Source organism: Salminus brasiliensis, chromosome 1 (assembly GCF_030463535.1).
Source record: "Salminus brasiliensis chromosome 1, fSalBra1.hap2, whole genome shotgun sequence".
Lineage (NCBI taxonomy): Eukaryota > Metazoa > Chordata > Actinopteri > Characiformes > Bryconidae > Salminus > Salminus brasiliensis.
The window spans coordinates 76,743,624-76,762,545 of NC_132878.1; the positions used below are offsets into that span (position 1 = coordinate 76,743,624).

Below are 18,922 nucleotides of genomic sequence, written 5' to 3' on the forward strand. Positions count from 1 at the left end.
CGACGACGACTCATGTTATGAGAATAAAAAGCTAGTTTTCACATAAGTGCAGAATTTCAAATTCTGTTGAATGTTTAATTTGTGCTGCTTTAATGCTGCAATACTTGGTTCTTCTATTAATAAGAGGACATGGGTAACGGTATTAATAAAGTGTCTATTTGCAAAATACATTATAACAGCAGTATAATGATCACTTACTTGTTTTCTTAATCGTTTGCTCTATAATTTTAAAAATTATTATTCATCTATAAACATTACTTGCTTAATAGAAATCAAATCTATAATTACATCACTAAGATAAGTCAGAACTGTGTGAAAATAAGACATTACTTTGGCATAAGATGTACAAATCATGACAGAGTCACAATCTATGAGAATTAAGGAATTATTTAGAGACAAGTCAACATTTTAAGAAACTAGGTAATAAAAGCTGGATGTCAAGAGTCATTTTTTGTCATGCTAAAGCGAAAACACAGGCTTTGTGCTTTTATTACAGGAACGAGCTTCACTATTTACTGTCTCTGTCGGTTGTTGAAAAAGTGTGCCTCCTTCGAGCCGGATTCGAACCAGCGACCTAAGGATTTCAGCTGCAGCCACTACAGTCCTCCGCTCTACCAACTGAGCTATCGAAGGGCCCTGACACCAGCCCCTTTTCTCACGGTATTAAAAGCTGAGTCTAAAGACAGGTCGCTACATACACATATTCTATGATTAATAATACGTTATAATATATACATTATGAACGTGTGTGAGCGGCTATGTCTACTGTATCCTAATACTTATACTTTACGCTAGCTAGCTGCGTGGCAATTAGTTCACGTTAACGCTAGCTGGCTAACTTTATACTTTAGCGGAGTTAGCTAGTGCTAGCTTAATTAGTAACTAGCACTAAAAGAAAACACGAACATGTCTGATAAAGAAGCATACGGTTTCTTTATGGGTGGGTTATGACAAAACATCAAACTTACTACCTGATGACTGGATCCTAGCTACGTTAACGTGACGTCGGCAGTGCGCTACGTTCAAACTAAGCCCTCATTAGCCCCCAGTTTGTCCCTTTACCTCCGTTAACGTCAGCTAACTTAACGTTAGCTAGCACTGATGTTTCCGTACAGACACATGAATGAGAAGCAACGTTTAAGAGCGATATATTCATTATGAGTAGAATAACGCGCCGTGGTTTGTGTTACCGCCTTGCTGTTTATGTAAATATGCAGTGCAGAGGAGCAGACGGTCAGGGTCAGGGTGATGATTGGGGGACCGGGGAGTATCGGGGAATTAGCTCAAATGGTAGAGCGCTCGCTTAGCATGCGAGAGGTAGCGGGATCGATGCCCGCATTCTCCAGGAGTTGCTTTTTAAATTTTTTTAATTACACATATCGTAAGTAAAGTGTCCTAATTAAGGATTTCTGTATGTCCTCTACGTGGTTATATTTCTCTGCTCTACTGATCTACTAAACATCTGAGAGGGGTTGGTGAAGTGCCGTCCAGTAAAGTCCAATATCCACTTTGCTGCCTTTGCTCCATAGATGTGGGTCAACAGCCGAGGTCCGGCATTCATATATGGTAAAGTAAACATGGCAACTGAGGAGAGGGTTTCTAAAAACAGCACACGCCGATGGGAGGTCTGCGCGGGGGAACCACATGATCTACCGCAGTTAGGCAATGGAGGAGGCCTGATTTCACCACGACAGAGCCACCGGGAGACCTGATAACTGGATAATACCGACATAATCAGTAGTCTCTTTATTTTCCCTTGTGTGTTGCTTATCTCGTTTCTCGTCCAAACATGGACAGTTTGGAGAAGCAGCTGATCTGTCCTATTTGCTTGGAAATATTTACAAAGCCAGTAGTGATTCTTCCATGCCAACATAACCTCTGCCGGAAATGTGCGAATGACATATTTCAGGTACTTTATTTTCTTTTCTTTCTTTTTTCTTTTCTTTTCTTTATTTCTTTAAAGCTAGTATCCAGTTTATTTAAATACACATATGGATTTTAATAGATTTAGGCTATTCCTGGGTTTGTTGATTAATATAACAAGTGTGTTATGGTCCATAACACAGGGTTTAATGTAGGATACCAGTGTTTAACCTTGGCTCATCTTTGTGCAGTTTTCACACTTTGGAAGATATTTAATTTTTTTATCATGTCATATAATATATTATTGGTTCCCAGTTACCGTGTTTAGACACACTTATCAAAGTTACTAATTAACTGATGGGTTTAACATCACTAAATTGTGCTAGATTGCAGTCCCCTAGGGTTGCAGCAGCTCAGCAGTCCATCAGGGCCGGAAACCCCAACAGGTCTTAACTGCTAAAACGTCAGGGCTAAAACTGTTTTCAGTGACCAACACTGTAGGTCTCCTGTGAATGACTCAAACTGTACATTATAAAACCTAAAGGTCCACAAGAATAAAACTGAATTGTCGCATGATGTCAATTGATTTTTGATTTTCGTTTCTTAAAGGGTTCATATCCATTTTCGTGATTTCATGAAAATAAATATTTCCCATTACAATTTCCCATTCAGCCTACTTTTAGCATGAGGGGGCAGAGCAGTTTCTCTCCACCCACCCCATAACACCCATGCTAAAGTTATAAGCTGTTTTTCAGCCTGGAATTCCTTTTGAATGAGGCGCACCAGCCGACCATTCAGAGCAGAGATCATTTACATATATCAGCCTTAAAGGTACAGTAACTGTTGTAGAGGATGGAGAGGTTTAAAAATGGTCAAATGGTAAAAGTGAAGTGTTAATGTTTTTGGCACATAAAAGAACGCACATCTCAATGAATATATGAAATGTAGGATATGGGCCCTTTAATATTTATGTGTTTGTGAAAGACTTATCACTATTTTACCATCTACTTTTTATCTAGTTATAATTAACTACCTTTTTAGAGTCAAATTCAAAATTTCTTGCTATACATTTAAAGCACTGATGGATTGTTTAGCATCATGTCTATAACACCATTATGTAGCAGTGTCCTGACTACCTTGCTGGTATATAAGGTTTAAACTGGTATTACACAGATGAAATCAGGCAAAACAAGTTATGACTGCTTTGTCAGTTCATTAACTTTATTAATGGAAATCTTCAGTTATGATATTAAATTTCATCAATACTGCCCAGCACAAAGTATTCAACCCTTTCTCCGCAGCATTGCAAACAGTGTTTTGTAAGTCATGGGGAATGCAGTGTCAGTTAACATTTATTTACTCCATTCCTTGCCCCCTACCCAGGCCTCTAACCCTTACCTTCCCACCAGAGGAGGCACAGTGACTTCAGGAGGCCGTTTCAGGTGCCCCTCCTGCAGGCACGAGGTTGTGCTGGATCGACATGGAGTTTACGGCCTGCAGAGGAATCTCTTAGTGGAAAACATCATTGACATGTACAAACAGGAATCCACCAGGTCAGAGTGATTTAAGTGGACAAGTTTGGAAACTGAAAACAAGATGTCCTTACCACATGACCAGAGCATCTAGGTGTAATGTTTCAGTGCCCCTGGGAATCAAGTACTGCATGAAAAACATTAATGAAAAAGGTTCTGATAGAATTTACAGCAATGATAATGACCACTACTGTCAGTTTTTAGCGTTATGGTACAAAATATTTACGGTATTTGTGCAAAGGTCTAAGCAGGAGAAACAATTCAAAACCTTTAGATATTCAAAGAATAATATCAGAATACATACATGTTTTTTTGATCCAGTACCTACACTACATATCCAAAGGACACCCTTTCTAATGAATGCATTCAACTACTTTATGTTGCACCCATTGCTGGCACACATGTGCAAATGCACATACCCAGCTTGTCTAGTCCCTGTAGTGAAGTATTGCCAATAGAAGATGACTCCCTGATGCAGATAAACATTTACATTTACAATTAAAGCGTCTTATCCAGAGCAACTTACAAAAGTGCTTCAGTGTTTACTCAGAAAATATCCTTAAACACTCCTTAATCCTTAATACGCTTTATGTCCATGTTTATGTACATGAACCTGTTGGCACCATGCCTAATGCCAGGTGTAGACTAGAAGGGTATAAAGCATTGAGCTCCCCAGCATTGAGCTGTGGAGCAGTGGAACTGTGTTTTCTGGAATGATGGTGCTCCATCCAATACTTTTTACTCCTGACCTCGTTTAGCTCTTGTCACTGAATGCAATCAAATAGTAGAAAGCCTTCCCTCAACAGTAGAGACTGTTACTCCAACAAAAGCAGGAGAAACTCTTTTTATAACGCTTGAATTCGGAAAAAACAATGAATAAGCAGGTGTCCCTATACTTTTGTCCATATAGTGTAGTGTAGATTTCTGCCATTTTTTGGATGCCTGAGAGATTTGCTCAATACTGTATATGTTTGTACACTGTATTTTATAGCATACAGACACCAAAAAATCTCTATATCTATAATTGCAACCTATATGAATTCATCTGAACTACTACTGTTCATGCAAATGTGTTTTCTGGCATGTGCTTAACGGGGAGCAGAACTGCAGCAGAACACTGTTAAAAAATAAGACAAGATGGTTCTTCAGAGCAAGCACTTTATTTATGCGCAAATAAAGTGTTTCCTGGAGTCATATGTATGTTTACAAGAGTGTAAGCAGTTTATTTCCACACTGACATTTCCACACAGTACCATTAAAACCAGTAACTGTTTTAAATCTGTTTTAGCTGCTAAATAAAAACATTTATGGAAATATATTTTCTTACTGCCGGTTCTATGAAAAGATTTGGTCCCGTTCCGTTTGTAAGAAGTGAGTTTTCACAAACCCTCAGGGTGACCATCCTTCCCTTAGACAGATTTGCTATGCAAACTCAGTGGATATTGTGTTCTACTGCTTTTAATGCAGTGTTCAAAAGAGTGTTTTTCTTGCTTTTTTCCCTTCCTCAAAAACTTGAGAGCAAAACACATCGCTTTTAAGAACAGAAATCCCCTGGGCCATACAATTTAGCCCACATACAGCGCTTTCAGGCTGCCACTCGGTTTGGCTTTATTTATGAGTCAACACTCTTTCTAAATAAGATGAAGAGATGAAGCATTTGAGAGGATCATGCTATGTGACCTGACAGTAGTCTGAACTGCTCTGTGGTTGTCAGAAAATCTTGATTACTCTTAAAATGTATTACAAAAATGCTCAATTAAAATGCATCTTCTTATTTACTAACGTGAATAGTTGACAACTGGTGTGATATTGCATATTCTGTATTTTCCTATGCTCTCACTTACAGTAGAAAATACAGCTTGGACACAACACTCATTTTTGCCAGAACTGAGGGTTTTAAAGTGTCCATAGCCGATATTTATATATAAAAATATTCTGCAGTTTGTGAAATGCTTACTGTTCAGGTATAGTACTACTGAATTCCTTTGTTTCTTTGGAATAAATCCCCTTTCTAAGATATAGTATTTATTGATAAATATTGTCAAATGTTTAAACAGTGTTCACGCCTTAGTTCATGCAGCCCATGTATGGCCACCCCTTCGGCCTACAGTAGTTTAGCTCTGCCTGTTCCCTTTATAGTCATATGGAGTGTTTCAGTCCATATCCACCTTATGAATGGTGCCATATACTGGACAGCTAGTCAGAAAAGAAGCCATAAACAGTCTGCTTATTTAGAATGGATAAGAAAAGGTTACAAATTGTAACATAAAATCAAATTCTAAAAAACAAGTAATAGTGCTAATAGCCTTAAAAGGTACATTCACTCCCCAACTAAAAGCGCATATATGAAACGTAAACTGTACAATCAGATCATTATCCTTTTGTTATTTTTGTGAGGTTACAAAAATCTAAATATATTTACAAATATCAGCCTGCCTACCTTACTGCTTCATTCAAGTAATAAACAATGTTTCAGTACTGGACTGGGTAGCCAATCATAACAGAGGTCAATGTCAATGTCAATTTTATTTATAGAGCACATTTAAAACCAGCAAATGTTGACCAAAATACAGGCCATTGAATATAGCAAAGGCCAAGAGACATGACAGATCACACACAAAAACCCAATATAACAACATAACTTGGCATAAAATAGAACATAAACATAAAAATAACAGCAGTGCTCATACAGAATTAAAAGCCAAAGAATAAAAATTTGATCTGAGCAACGTTGATAATAGAAGCCAGACCATTCAGTGACCTATAAACAAACAGCAAAATCCTTAAATCAATCAATTCTACAACGTACATTAGACCAGATGCCAGAATGCATGAAGAGATGCCAGGATGGAAGATATATGTTCTTGCTTGCATGTTCTTGTGAAAAAATTAGCTGCAGGTCATTGATATGACACAGAGACAAAACTAAACTCTTTAGTTCTCTGTAGTAAAGACATACAGCCATGGTAGGTCACTACATTACTACAACCTTGAGTGGATTGAGAATTAAAGCTTCTAAAGAGCAAAAGGCTCAAGATCAAAGATGAAATTGTAACTACCTTCTGTGGTTAAGACTTGAGGGCATCCCAACTGCATGCAAGCCACAACCCACCCCCCAATCAGATAAACACAGTGCGATTAATGCTTCTGCTCTTACCTGACGGCACAGAGGGAATTCTCTGCTTGCCGATTCCATAGCAGAGCACGAAGGGTACACATTTTGATTAGGCAGGTCACCTTTTGGCTTACGGTTTAATAAGTGCCTTATTGATGTTCCACAGCAGCAAACCTGCTCCACAGAGGACTGATGACCAGCCCATGTGTGAGGTGCATGAGGATGAGAAGATAAACATCTACTGTGTGACGTGTGCCGTACCTACCTGCTCCATGTGCAAGGTTTTTGGAGCTCACAAGGACTGTGAAGTGGCGCCCCTGGAAAGCGTATATCAAACTCAAAAGGTACAAACTTTTACTTTGCTCCGTATGTGGTAACAACCGCCCTATCAATACCCTTGATGCCAGTGTCATGCCAGTATTTAGTAGCCCTTCTTTTGGCAGGTATAAGCTTGTTGTCAAGTCAATTCTTGTTGTCCACTATTACTCATAGCAAAAAGCTTCTAGTTCTGTGAGATACTTAAGCTGTCTTGCATGTTTAGGTCAAAGGACTGTGAGAACCAAAGGCAAAACCTTTTGCTTGCGCCTCTTGAGGTACTCCAATGTGGATGTTTAGGATTATTATCCTGATGTACAAGCCATTTCTCTTCAGCGTTTCATCTTCTATCTTGCAGACAGTCTTAACTGACTATTTGCTGTTATTTAATTAAATGCAGCCTTTTCCTCTGTGAAATGTTTCCCTGTGCCACTGGCTGCAAAACAAACTAGATGTTTATTGTTGATTACCTTAGACACTGAATTCTGTGGTGAGAATGCAGAAGATATTTTCTTTTGATGTCTCTTCCATGAAGGTCATATTTGTGCTGGGTGTCACTGAACAGTAGAACAGTGCACCACCTTCATCTTCCTAAAGGTCTTTTGCAGCCAAACAGGGTTTTTTGTAATCCTACTAGCAGTTCTCTCTGTAAGTTCTCTTGGTCCTCCAGACCTCTACTCCACTATTCCTGTTAACTGCCATTTGGCATTACAAACTGGGAAACAGCTACCTGAAAATACATTGACAATTTCCTATAGACTTCTCTTGCTTTTGTGGGCATTACAAGAGTGCTTGGCAGCTGCTTAGATGAGCTCATGGCAATTGATTGTTCTGTGAAGGTTTGAGAAGTACAAATATTTAGTCTTAACAAGCCACTTAATGTCTAATACCTTGGTAAAAGTTATCTAAGAGCTCGAGTCTTAGAGTGCCCAAACTTCTGCATGGTGCTTCCTACCTTTTTTCCTACTCTAAAACTGTGCAAAACAAAAACAACACACTAGTTTTGCTTAGACTGTTGAATTTTGGAGATCACTTCATCTTTTATTTATGTAATTATTCACAGTAATTGAAACTGTGACTGCTTTTGCTCTCCACTGTATAACCAGATCATAAAATGCATTTGCAGGTTTAACATTAACAACACATCTTTTTTATTATTTATGTGTGAATTTGTTTTTTTAGATATTATTACAAAAATGTACGTGTAATAATGTTGACTTCAAAATGCACCTGATTAGACTTTCATTCACACTATGTTACTCTATTAAATAATGTTAATTTATTCAAAACAACCCTGTTGTACCCACACTTTTGACAGGTAGTGTACACGCATTCAAGTTAGCCTGCCTTATTGCTCATGTGTGCCATCATCCTCAGACAGAGCTGTCGGACGGTATAGCGATGATGGTGGGCAACAATGACAGGATACAGGGCATCATCAGTCAGCTGGAGGAGACCTGCCGGGCTATAGAGGTGAGTTGCCCAGTGTGTGGGTCAGTCCCTCTGATAAAGCCGGTGAGGAAAGCCAGGTTATTGATGGGGAGAATGAGAACGGCCCCATAGACAAAATTGCGCTAGAGCTAATGAGACAGGCAGGTAGGAAGCTGGAGCACTTCCAGGCCCCCACTGCCGCTTCCTCAGAGGCTCTGTGACTGACAAGCAAACAAAAGTGAGCTGTCACGATTGCGCATATGGCTGACCACAATCCGACGTAAGTAAGATTGAAGGTGAGACAGTCAAGGGCAAATAAGAGCCTGTCAAGTTTTTTTTTTATATGTTTGCTATTTCTTTACTGTTGATTAATTCTAGATAGTGTTTTTCTGTTTCCTTCTACAGTTCTGAGAGTCACTGAATATATCACCATGTTAACCGGGGCTTTGATTCTTGCAATGTTCTACTATTTTGAGGTTCTACAATACAAAACATCATGATGGCACACTGGTTAATATAATAAACTTTAACGCCCCTAATCATAACCACCAGGCACACACATAAACAAACATTACAAACCTGTGTTTTAACTGTCATGTCATAATAAATGAGGTATTAAAATATAAATTGAATTAATTTATGGAGGTGTCAGGTCAAGCAGCTATTGATCTTTTTCATCAGTTTGTTTCAACAGAGTTGTGGGTTTGATCCTCACTCTGGTCTCGTCCTGTGGGGAGTTTGGTTTGTTCTCCTCACTAAAACAATCTAGTAAATGTATTATTTATTGATGTGTTATTATCTCTGTATCCATTATATACTTTACATAATTTAGGTTATTGTTTGACACTGTCTGACACGCTGTATCTTCTTATCTTATGTTGTACTGTGTATAACTATGTATGTGACAAATCAACCTACATGAATTACATTCAAAACAGTAATACTTACTAAGAAGACCAGCTAAGCTAAGAAATGTGGTATATACAGTATATATTCCTTTGAAACACTGGGCCTAGAATGCTCATCCAAGTCAACCCAAAGCTACATACAGCCTTGTCCAACACAATTAATGAATTCCAACATTTCAAAGACTACTATAATTACAATAATATTGAGGTTTTCATAGGCTATGCCATATTTACTTTTACAGTCTCTCCATTTTATTATCTCATACTGTCACCTTTTTTGTGGAGTTTCTGAATAATAGTGTTGTTTGGATGATGTGTGGCAAGGCAATACAGTACTGCTAGTTGTGAGGGCATCATGCTGCCAGGGTTTGGATAATATTTGAAGACCATATTCTTACTTACTTAACCACTAACACTGGAAACCCCTTGCTTTAACTAAATTTTATCTCAGTAAGTCGATATCTCATTCAGATTCAAAGGCCAACGTCTGCCAGGGATCGAGCTTCAGTAGGGTTGTTTACATTGCTCTGCTTACATGACTAAGAGGTCTGAAGCACCTGCATAGTCCTGTCAAGTGTTGTAGCTGAGTGTTTCTAGCTATTAACTCTACTTGAATCATGGTTAAAGATTAGAGATAATGTATTCGTATGGATGGGTATTGGCATCTGGCAAAATCAGCAAAAAATTCTTAATCGGATAGGAAAAAAAATTAAACAAACCAAGCCTGAAACAGCACTCAGCGACACTGTATGATGTCAAGTTGTTATCTGTGTGTTTTCATTGTGGGACAAAAGAGTGTTTGTGTAGGTTGAACATCACAGCCGGATGCTCACCCTACATGTAGTGCTGCCATTAAAGATTACGCGTTTTAAAATGAACGGTACTCAACATTTTGATATTGATACTGGTACTGGAAAAGAAAAAGCTGCATAAAGTCACATATCTACAGTATTAATGACCTACTTCTATTATTAGCAATCAGTTTGATAGTCCATTCAAGTGGAAAGTTCCTGTTTTGTAGGAGAATGGCAGGAGGCAAAAATCCCAGGTATGTGAGAAGTTTGACCATCTGTACACCCTCCTTGTGGAGAGAAAGAGGGAGATGGGCCTAAAAGTGACAGCCGAGCAAGAGGAGAAGTTGAACTACATCCGTGGGCTCAAGAGGAAATATGAAGATCACCTTGAAAGCATGACCAAGATGGTGGAGTCAGGGATCCAAACAATGGATGAACCTGAGATGGCTCTTTTCTTACAGGTAAGCAACTCCCACCCTTGTTCAATTGATTTACACTTGTTCATGATTATACTGTGTTTGGACTGGCTAATTAACAATGAAGTGTTTTCAGTTTATTATGTCTTAAATTTTAGTGCTGAAATCATTCTCTGTGTGACTTTTCAGAGTGCCAAACCTTTGTTACGAAAGTAAGTCTATAAAACTAACACACATTGTATGATGTCATGTTATTCACAGTAACACTGCCTGATACTATATGGTTATTGCTATATTTTAATTTATGGTTTAATCATTTTGGAAGTCTTTGGAAGATTTGCTATAGCCTAGTTTGCATATATTGATATTGCAAAGTGCAATGTTGTGGTAATCATTAAAGAACTCTGTGGTTAATGATTATTTTGGCCTAAAACATATACTTTAAATGCATTCAAGTTGGAGAGATACATAAAGGATAAAGTTGGAGAGATACATAAGGCAAAACAGACCTCAAAGGACCTTTTTTAGTTTATTATTTCACCATTATTAACATATATACTTAATATATACACACACATAACTTGTGTGGGTTCACCATCACTGTGTCCCATCACCACCATAATAAAAAGATCAACATCCACATAACACCGTTTCAACAACAAGCCTATTCGAAACCTCTGTTTGCATCTCAGTCATTGAATTGTGCAGGCATTTTCAGAAAATCAATGGATTTCGCACTTAACGCTTAACACTTAGTAATACACACTAAGTACCCAAAACAGTCACAGCCATGCTAATTTTGTTTCCTGGTGTGCTAGGATTGATGAGGCCTCCAAAGAGTCCCCGTTGGAGAAAGTGGAACGTGGCTATGAGAACATGGATCACTACACAGTGAACTTCAAAAAGGAGCGCAGGGCCCTACTCTCCATAGACTTTATCAAAGGTACAGCTATAGCCAATGAGTGCTGGATGGCTGGCAACTCACTTGTCCAAGCGGTGCAGATTTGCAAAGCGTTCAGTTAAAGCAGCATTATGTAGCATTTTTGCCTTAAAATGACAGCTTCATAGTTGTGTTGACTAGCAAAAGGGAGAATTTTGCTGTTACTGTGGACTCAGCACACTGTTAACTGCACTATGTAACTTTGGTGAAGCAGGCAGGACAACGTGTTGTCTAAATATTTGTGTAAAATATTTCTTCTCTGTGCCAGTCCACATGCTTCTCTCACTTTCAGTGACAGTTCTGTCTCTCTCAGCTTGTCCAGAAATGCAAGTGAAAGCGTGTCCTTTGGGTGTGGTTCAAAATGTGAATTACACTCCCAGGCTGTTGGGGAAGCTCAGGAGCAAGAAATACCAATTCTCTCATAATGCTCTTTCAACAACTCAAAATATTTTCACAGTTCTGATGATTAATCTAAGATGTCCTACAGAAGTACATTTTGTTTTTGTTTGTTTGGTTTTTTTTATACTGGAGTGGTTCCTTGACAGCTTAAACCTTTGCTTCTCTTCTGTTGCCAAGTGTAATAAGCAGTGAAATCCACTAAAAAGAACCGATAAGATTTCAGTCATAAGTGAGAAGCATTATAAAACAGCAATTAACAGCACCATTGTCCTAGACTTGTCTTCTTTTGGGGATTTAAAAAATGCATTTATTTAGGATTGTGTATTGATTACACGCCAGCATTTGCTTCTCCATTCTGTGTACATTTTTTAAAGTTTTTAACACAAGTCTTAAAGCCCTGCCTTTTGTACATGCATCTGCATCCAAACAATCCAAACAAAATTCTCTGGTTTTGTCTTGGTGGAACCATGCGCAACCAAATATACTGAAATGTTTAAAAACACTAATAACACTTTAAATCAATAATCAAATCATTGTAGCCCTCACAGTTATCGCCTGTCAAACACACCAGAACTGAAAAGTGTTCAGTAATTTTTTTTGGCAACTCACTGAAAACGTTATGTAAAAGGTGGTAAAATGAATTTAGATATTTTACTTGTAAGACACACTAGGTGAAATGAAAGGGGATTGTTTGGCCACATAAAGCCCCCTAGGCACAACATCCTAACTATCCCCAGTGTCCTCCTTTTTTTTTTTTTTAAATAAAAATAGTCATGCTTCAATAGCACAAATAAGATGACATTGGAAAGGCAGCACTCTTACTATACCACAGCAGAGCAGGGAAATGCATGACTATACACACTGCATGGCTAATATTTAGTGTGGCTAATATTTAGTCACAGTTTGCAAGAGCCAACACTAAACACTTTTATCAGAATGTCAAAAAGGCAGAGTTAAGACAGCTATCCTGACCACCTTAGACCTAATGATCGAGATGACAGGAGTGTGCTGCAACTCTCAGAAGAGATTTATGGTACATGGTACATATTTCTGTCATTTGGTGTTTGGCCAGCATAACTTAAACACATGCTTGGGATTGTGGGGGGTTTAATAGGTGATGCAGTTTAAGATTGAGACAGTTTAAGCTAGGATTACAAAGCCGGTATTTAACTGGGAACTTCTGGGCTCTCTACACTGAACTCCACTACAGTGCCACCCCACGCCATGTCAATGCTACATCTGTATTTACAGAAAGTAAGGCAGAAATGTTCAATTTAGAGGGAGAAGGGGGCTAAAATCTAGCACTATAACAACAAACCTTTTATTGAATTTGTATATCAATGTCTATAGATACGCATATGTAATAGACTATTAGATACAGTCATTTGCAAAAGTGTGGGCACCCTTGGTAAAATTATACATTTTGCTGATTTTTTTAAGTACAAATAAGTAAACAAATTCTACAGGAAACTACCTTAAATATTAACATTTTCTGCATGTTTTAGAGCATTTTTTCATTCATTCCTTATTTTTATTTTTTATTTTTTAGAAAGTGAATTTTTTTTTCAACATGTAAAATTAAGCTACTAGTAGCTACGAGTTATTATGCTTTAAATTGCACAGACGTGTTTCTCTGTAGAAGATGAGGATTTATTTACACTTAGAAAATCAAAAACGCATGTAGTATGACCAGGGGTGCCCACACGTTTCTTCAAATTTTATCCCATAATATGTTTTTAAAATGTATTTTTATTTAGAATTTACCTCATAATTTAATGTTTTCAGTGTTACTTAAAGGTTCCTGGAGCCCCAGTACCCTCATGTTGTGTTTCTTGCCTCTAGCAGTGCTTTGACAGCATGATCTGATGACTATGATGGTCTGTTTTCCTTACTAACACACTCAGTCAACTAAAGTCAACCAATTAACAAATGGTCTGTCGTGCCGAGGGCGATTTCAGCCAATAGATGCACAACAACAAAGCGTCTGTATTTCAGTCTAATTAGTTGCTGATGGGTTAAAGCTTAGGCAGTAGGGGTGTAAGACATTACCATATCTCTCTCTGTATCTGTTTAGTGCTCAAAATATGTGTATTTATATTTGGATCTGATCCAAAACTGGGCGAGGCAAGCTTTGCAAGTTTACATTTAACATGGAAAGGGGTCCTTTTGAGCAGCATATAAACACTCCTACATTAATTTCCTGTAAGAACAGCAATAAGAATATTAGTATATTCAACTGAGTATCCCCAATATTGTCATAGCTAACTGTCACTTTCTAGTTTGGACTGCCCTGTATCACACAATGCTACCCAAGCTGGGAGGATGAAGGGTCGTCTGTGCTTCCCTTAAGGCAAATGAAGTGCTGTGAACCACTGCAAGCATCTGACAGCTTAACGTACCTGAAGAGGAATGTTCATTCAGTTACTTCTGTTACTTCAGCTAACAGATGTTAAGAGATCTGTTCGCTCAGAGAGAGCAAGGCCTGTTATGATTTCTTAGACTTCCAGCCATGAGTGATAACAGCTTCTTTTTGCAAATTCTTTGGTCTGTTCAGCTCAGTTTATATGTATCACCTTAAGAATTTGATGAGGCCTGACAAGTGCTACCATCATATCAAGGGAATAAAATGTGTGGGATTTGGCATTATTCCCAAGGTAGCACTGTCACAAATACTTGTGTGAATATGTCCATGCTTTTCCAGGAATGTTGTCTTACTTTTAACCATCTGGGTTGTCCTTTCTGCAGATGAGGAGGAGGAAGAGGAAGAAGGTGATGGAATTGGAGCAGAGGAAGAAGGCCACACGGAACCGAATGTCGCTTCAGGTGGAGCAGACGGAGAGGATCTCCCTCCCCTACTTGCCCCTACCCCACTGCCCCAGCCAACTCCGAGCACACTCAAACCCACCAGCTCATCTTAGCTCTGGATCAACAGCACTCATATTAAACACACACAAATATACACATGCACATTGTTGCTGTTGTAACAAAACCATGTATCTCCAGGAATGGCAAAATGTTCTTTAAGGCTAATTGATGTAATGAGGTTGTATTCCTAGCAGTTCTGGACCATTTCCATTGGTCTGTTTTTCATGACATGTTCACATAATGTCTAGCTGGTGTTTTCAAATCCTGTAATGTTGTAAAGTTGTAAAGTTTTGATATGACAGTGATGATATGCACATAGGGTTATCTGATGTAATTATCTGTACACAACTGTAAAAAAAATACATGAACCTATACTGATAGGACTTTGGACTTAAAATCACTTCAGAATAGAGAAGGTTTCACACAAACAGCCAGATTTCTGTCTGCAAGGCTTTTTTCTTTAGCAGCTGATTTAGAGATGTCACACAGTGAATGGATGGCTAAATATAAACATGGATGGTTTTGGAAACCCTTCCAAGATTGGTCATGTTGTTTTCTGCGTAGGGAGTGTTCTTGCGTGGTATTTTTACTGAAGTTGGCACTGCCACAGTGTTTGGATTATGAATGACATGATGATCATCTCTGAACATGTTCTTCATCTCATTTTTTTAATGTTGTCGACACAGAAGATAACTGCTTTCAGTCACTGATACAGAGCAGGCCTGAAAGATATTTTATAGACTTAATTAACCATGATATAATTGTTAAATATTATCATGTTAAATATGAATTACTTTGTTACTGAACTTAAAAACATATCCAGGAACATAATCAGGATAATGATGTCCAGTATCGATAGTAGAGATGCATTAATAGTCTAGAACTGTGACAGCGCAAATGAACTGAAATCAGCCAAGACCATGTTACACATATTTCTGTCTAATGCTAACAGGTCAAGCTTAATGAGTGAGGCAAGTAGCCTACCATTGGTGCTCCAGTAGTGATCAATTTCCTTGCACATTTGAGATTCATTAGATCCGCCATTCCTCCATGGCATACACACTTGTAATCACAAATTTTGCACTCAACACCATTTGACAAAGTGCTCCACATTGGTGGGTTTTAGGTTTTAGGCATCTCTGCTCTTTTAGGGTGTTTGCACACCTGCACTTTTTAGTCTGGTTAAATCAAACGCTGGTTCACCCTTTTCATCCTTGGCCTGATTCATTTGGGTAGGTGTGAATACAGTAATTGCACTCGGGAATTAGACCAAAACAACCGCACGAGGCCCTCGAGGGCAGGTGCTCTCAGTGTGGTTCCAAACAAACTCTGCAGTGGTTCTTTTGTGGTGAGAATGTGATCTGGCCTCGATGTAAACCTGGTATATTGCCCAGACAATTACTACAGAAAAAATGCCATCTCTGCCATTTCATTTCCATGTTAAGCTGCATAGATAAATTGCACTAGTCCAGAACACATGGCATTTTGTCCTCTAATTACTTTTTGCTCTTGTTTCCTGTGAAAACAAACCAAACCAAAGGGGAAACTCTCCAAGTTTACAAACTCTTAAACTCTGACCAGATCAATTATACTATAGGTGTGAAAACACCCTTAGATTCAGTGGCCAGTTTGTTACATGGATAACATACTTATTTATTTTTCGTAATTTTCCATTTGTTAGAAAGACTTTAAAGCTTATTATAGTTTATCTCTATATAGAGATTGTAGCCAGCATTCATTACAGGTTGCCCAACCTGGCAACAGTTGCTATAAAAGAACACATTTGTGGGTGGAGCATGGGTCAGTTACAGTTAATTAATGTCAACAATTAAAACCAGTTGTCTTCTATGTAGGACACATTATGTGGTGCACCTTCTTTGGTCTCTTGGGAAATGTGAATAAGGCTCATTACAATTCAGTGCAATAATGTCTTGTGTTGTTCTCGTCAGATGTGTAACCCTAATCTTTTTCGACAAACATCACACTCCGTGGACTGACGTGGAAGTAATTTATCATTTTTTGCACTCACAGAGCTGTCCTCTGGCTCTTAGCTGTAAACAAGTGCAGTTGACGTGTCTCGGTGGCTGAGCTGAAATAATGATGCCAGGGCTCTTGCGTAATCCATACATTCTGGCCCAGTGGAGGGTGCTGGGTGACAGGAAGGGGTGCACTGACTCCTTTCACACAGAACTACACCCAGCATAATGAGGTCCGGTCAGTAAAACCGCCCCCCTCCGCCAATGTTCATTAATGTTGACCACCTTCTTCTGCACTATTGAGCTGGTGTGAACATGAGGTGTGCTTAGTGCTGATGATCTTGAGGTGGGGGGGTTAATTCACAGAACAGCATTTCTAGGTTAGTTAGGTAAGTAACTAAGTCTAAAGACAAATGGGAAGAGTAGAGAGTTTATTGACAGAAACTGTCGATGCTGAAAACAAGCCAGGTATCTGCTCAGTGTGAAAAATTAAGGAACCAAAATCGGCACATTTAGGGAAATTATTTATAAGTTAAGGTTTCATATCAATTTAAGTTTTTTAGTGTATCATATTTCATTAGAGGCTTTGGTCCTGAACAAAAGTTCAGAGATCACCTTCCTTTATCTAATTAATGTGCAAGTTGAATACAAGGGCTTCATTTTTCTTGGGGACTTTAGATTATCCACTCCCATAAAAAAGCAGAAAGTCAAAACTACACAGAGGCCTTCAAAACTCCCCCTCATCAGATGAACAGCACATAAAGCTTTTGTCTTTGAGAGAATAAAGAAAATCAAACTCTGCTCTCACTTCAGATCTAAAAACGTCTAAATACAGAAGTTTCTGTCTGTCCTTCCACTGTAAGAAGACAGACAACTCAGCACTGTGGATCTTATTAAGAAAACACCGGATCAAACACAGATGTTGCTGGCATTCTCAGAAAAATGGACTTCCCATTCCAGACCTCATCATTAAATGTCAGAAGCAGAAAATGCTCTAATTTCCAAGACTGAACTTTGGAGGTGTGGAAAATCTCCTGCAGGTTTCTACAGAAGAACTGAGGGTGAGTCTTCTGAGAAGAACATAAGCTGTAATCCAGGTAAATGTGGATTTACTAAATAGTCATTGTTAGGGCTTGTGTGTGGTTTTTCTGTTAGATATATGTTTCTGCTTCTTTCTGTGGACAAATTAATAATATAATTGCTGTTGTGTTTGGAATAATAAATGAAGAGGTCTGACATTTTTTCAGCACTGTATTATATTTTCTCATCATTCTCTAGACTCGTTCTCTTTTTCTAGAAAGAAGAAACCCAGCTTAATTTCTGTAGACGTTCCAGTCAGTGAGTATATACGTAAAAATCAATTTATTGAACAATGGCATATTTTTGGCAACTAAGTTTGTAGGATCATTACGCAATTTTAGTGCCTGACAGAAGTATGGAAATAGAAACTTTAATTTAATAAAAAAAGAGAGAGAACTCTCCCTTTCCTATGGAGCACTCCCTACTTTTGGCTTATGTTATTCAGCTAAGTGAGAGAACCTGCTTTGGGAAATAGCCTCCTGCATTGTGCACTGTAATGGTTTGTTTATCTTGTTAGCTCCGCTGGGATTTGCTCACTGGCTTAAGTTCTCCAGCCGTAGTGGAATGGATTGGCTGTGGCTTCCATGATCTTCTGCTTCCAATCACTTTAAACACGGTTCAGTGCGACCTTACTTCCAGCCCCAGTCGCCCACAGAAGGTCTCAGGCTGCAGAGTAGTGCGGACAATGGAATGAGTCACAAGCAGCTGGTTTGATTGTTATGACCCCGGGTCAAGGAGCACAATATAATCATACTGTAATTACAATGCAGGTGTTATTTTGTAGCAGTAATAACAAGGTGACATTTCTGGACCTTATAAGGGGGACTTCAAGGGTGTTCAGGAACAGAGTATGCTGAAAGTTAAGTTAAGCAGCTGATGATAATTCAGGGTGTTATCACTGATATTGTCGAATGTTATTAGTAATAGTATGTTATTACTGAGCTTTTTGTGCTATTTGCTATATAGTAGTGTGTTCTTTACTATGCATATGCATATTATATGTGTAAAAAAACACACTTCAGCACATTTGGGTCTGTTTGCAAGCATGTTTATGTATGTATCTGTTTATTTCTCAGCCCTGGAGTGGACAACACCATCAGATTGAGTGAGGTTCAAGTGAAAGTCCAAGTGCTTGTGTGGTCTGGGCTTGTGAATCTGCTTGCTTCTTTGTGATGTGCATTTCTGCTCAAGTGTTATTGTTTCACCCCTCCATTGACCTCACATGAGCCGCAAGAGCAGCCAGAAGAACTCAGATACGCCGACGCCTTATGAAGGACCATGAGCTGTG

The 18,922-nt window shown here is 38.6% G+C and overlaps 1 protein-coding gene and 2 non-coding genes across 3 annotated transcripts; 2 read left to right on the forward strand and 1 right to left on the reverse strand.

Moving 5' to 3' along the window:
- Positions 1 to 546: 546 nt before the first annotated feature.
- Positions 547 to 633, reverse strand: trnay-gua (transfer RNA tyrosine (anticodon GUA)). The gene is given in 2 exon segments: positions 547 to 582; positions 597 to 633. It is a non-coding gene; the product is annotated as a tRNA-Tyr (tRNA).
- A 639-nt stretch (positions 634 to 1,272) lies between these two features.
- trnaa-agc (transfer RNA alanine (anticodon AGC)) lies at positions 1,273 to 1,345 on the forward strand. The gene has a single exon. It is a non-coding gene; the product is annotated as a tRNA-Ala (tRNA).
- A 444-nt stretch (positions 1,346 to 1,789) lies between these two features.
- On the forward strand, positions 1,790 to 15,038 carry trim55b (tripartite motif containing 55b). The gene is made up of 8 exons (XM_072657938.1): positions 1,790 to 1,909; positions 3,247 to 3,416; positions 6,677 to 6,854; positions 8,203 to 8,298; positions 10,186 to 10,419; positions 10,564 to 10,586; positions 11,193 to 11,317; positions 14,459 to 15,038. The coding sequence occupies exons 1-8, from the start codon at positions 1,790 to 1,792 to the stop codon at positions 14,629 to 14,631; spliced, it is 1,119 nt and encodes a 372-aa protein (XP_072514039.1). The 3' UTR covers positions 14,632 to 15,038.
- Positions 15,039 to 18,922: the final 3,884 nt, after the last annotated feature.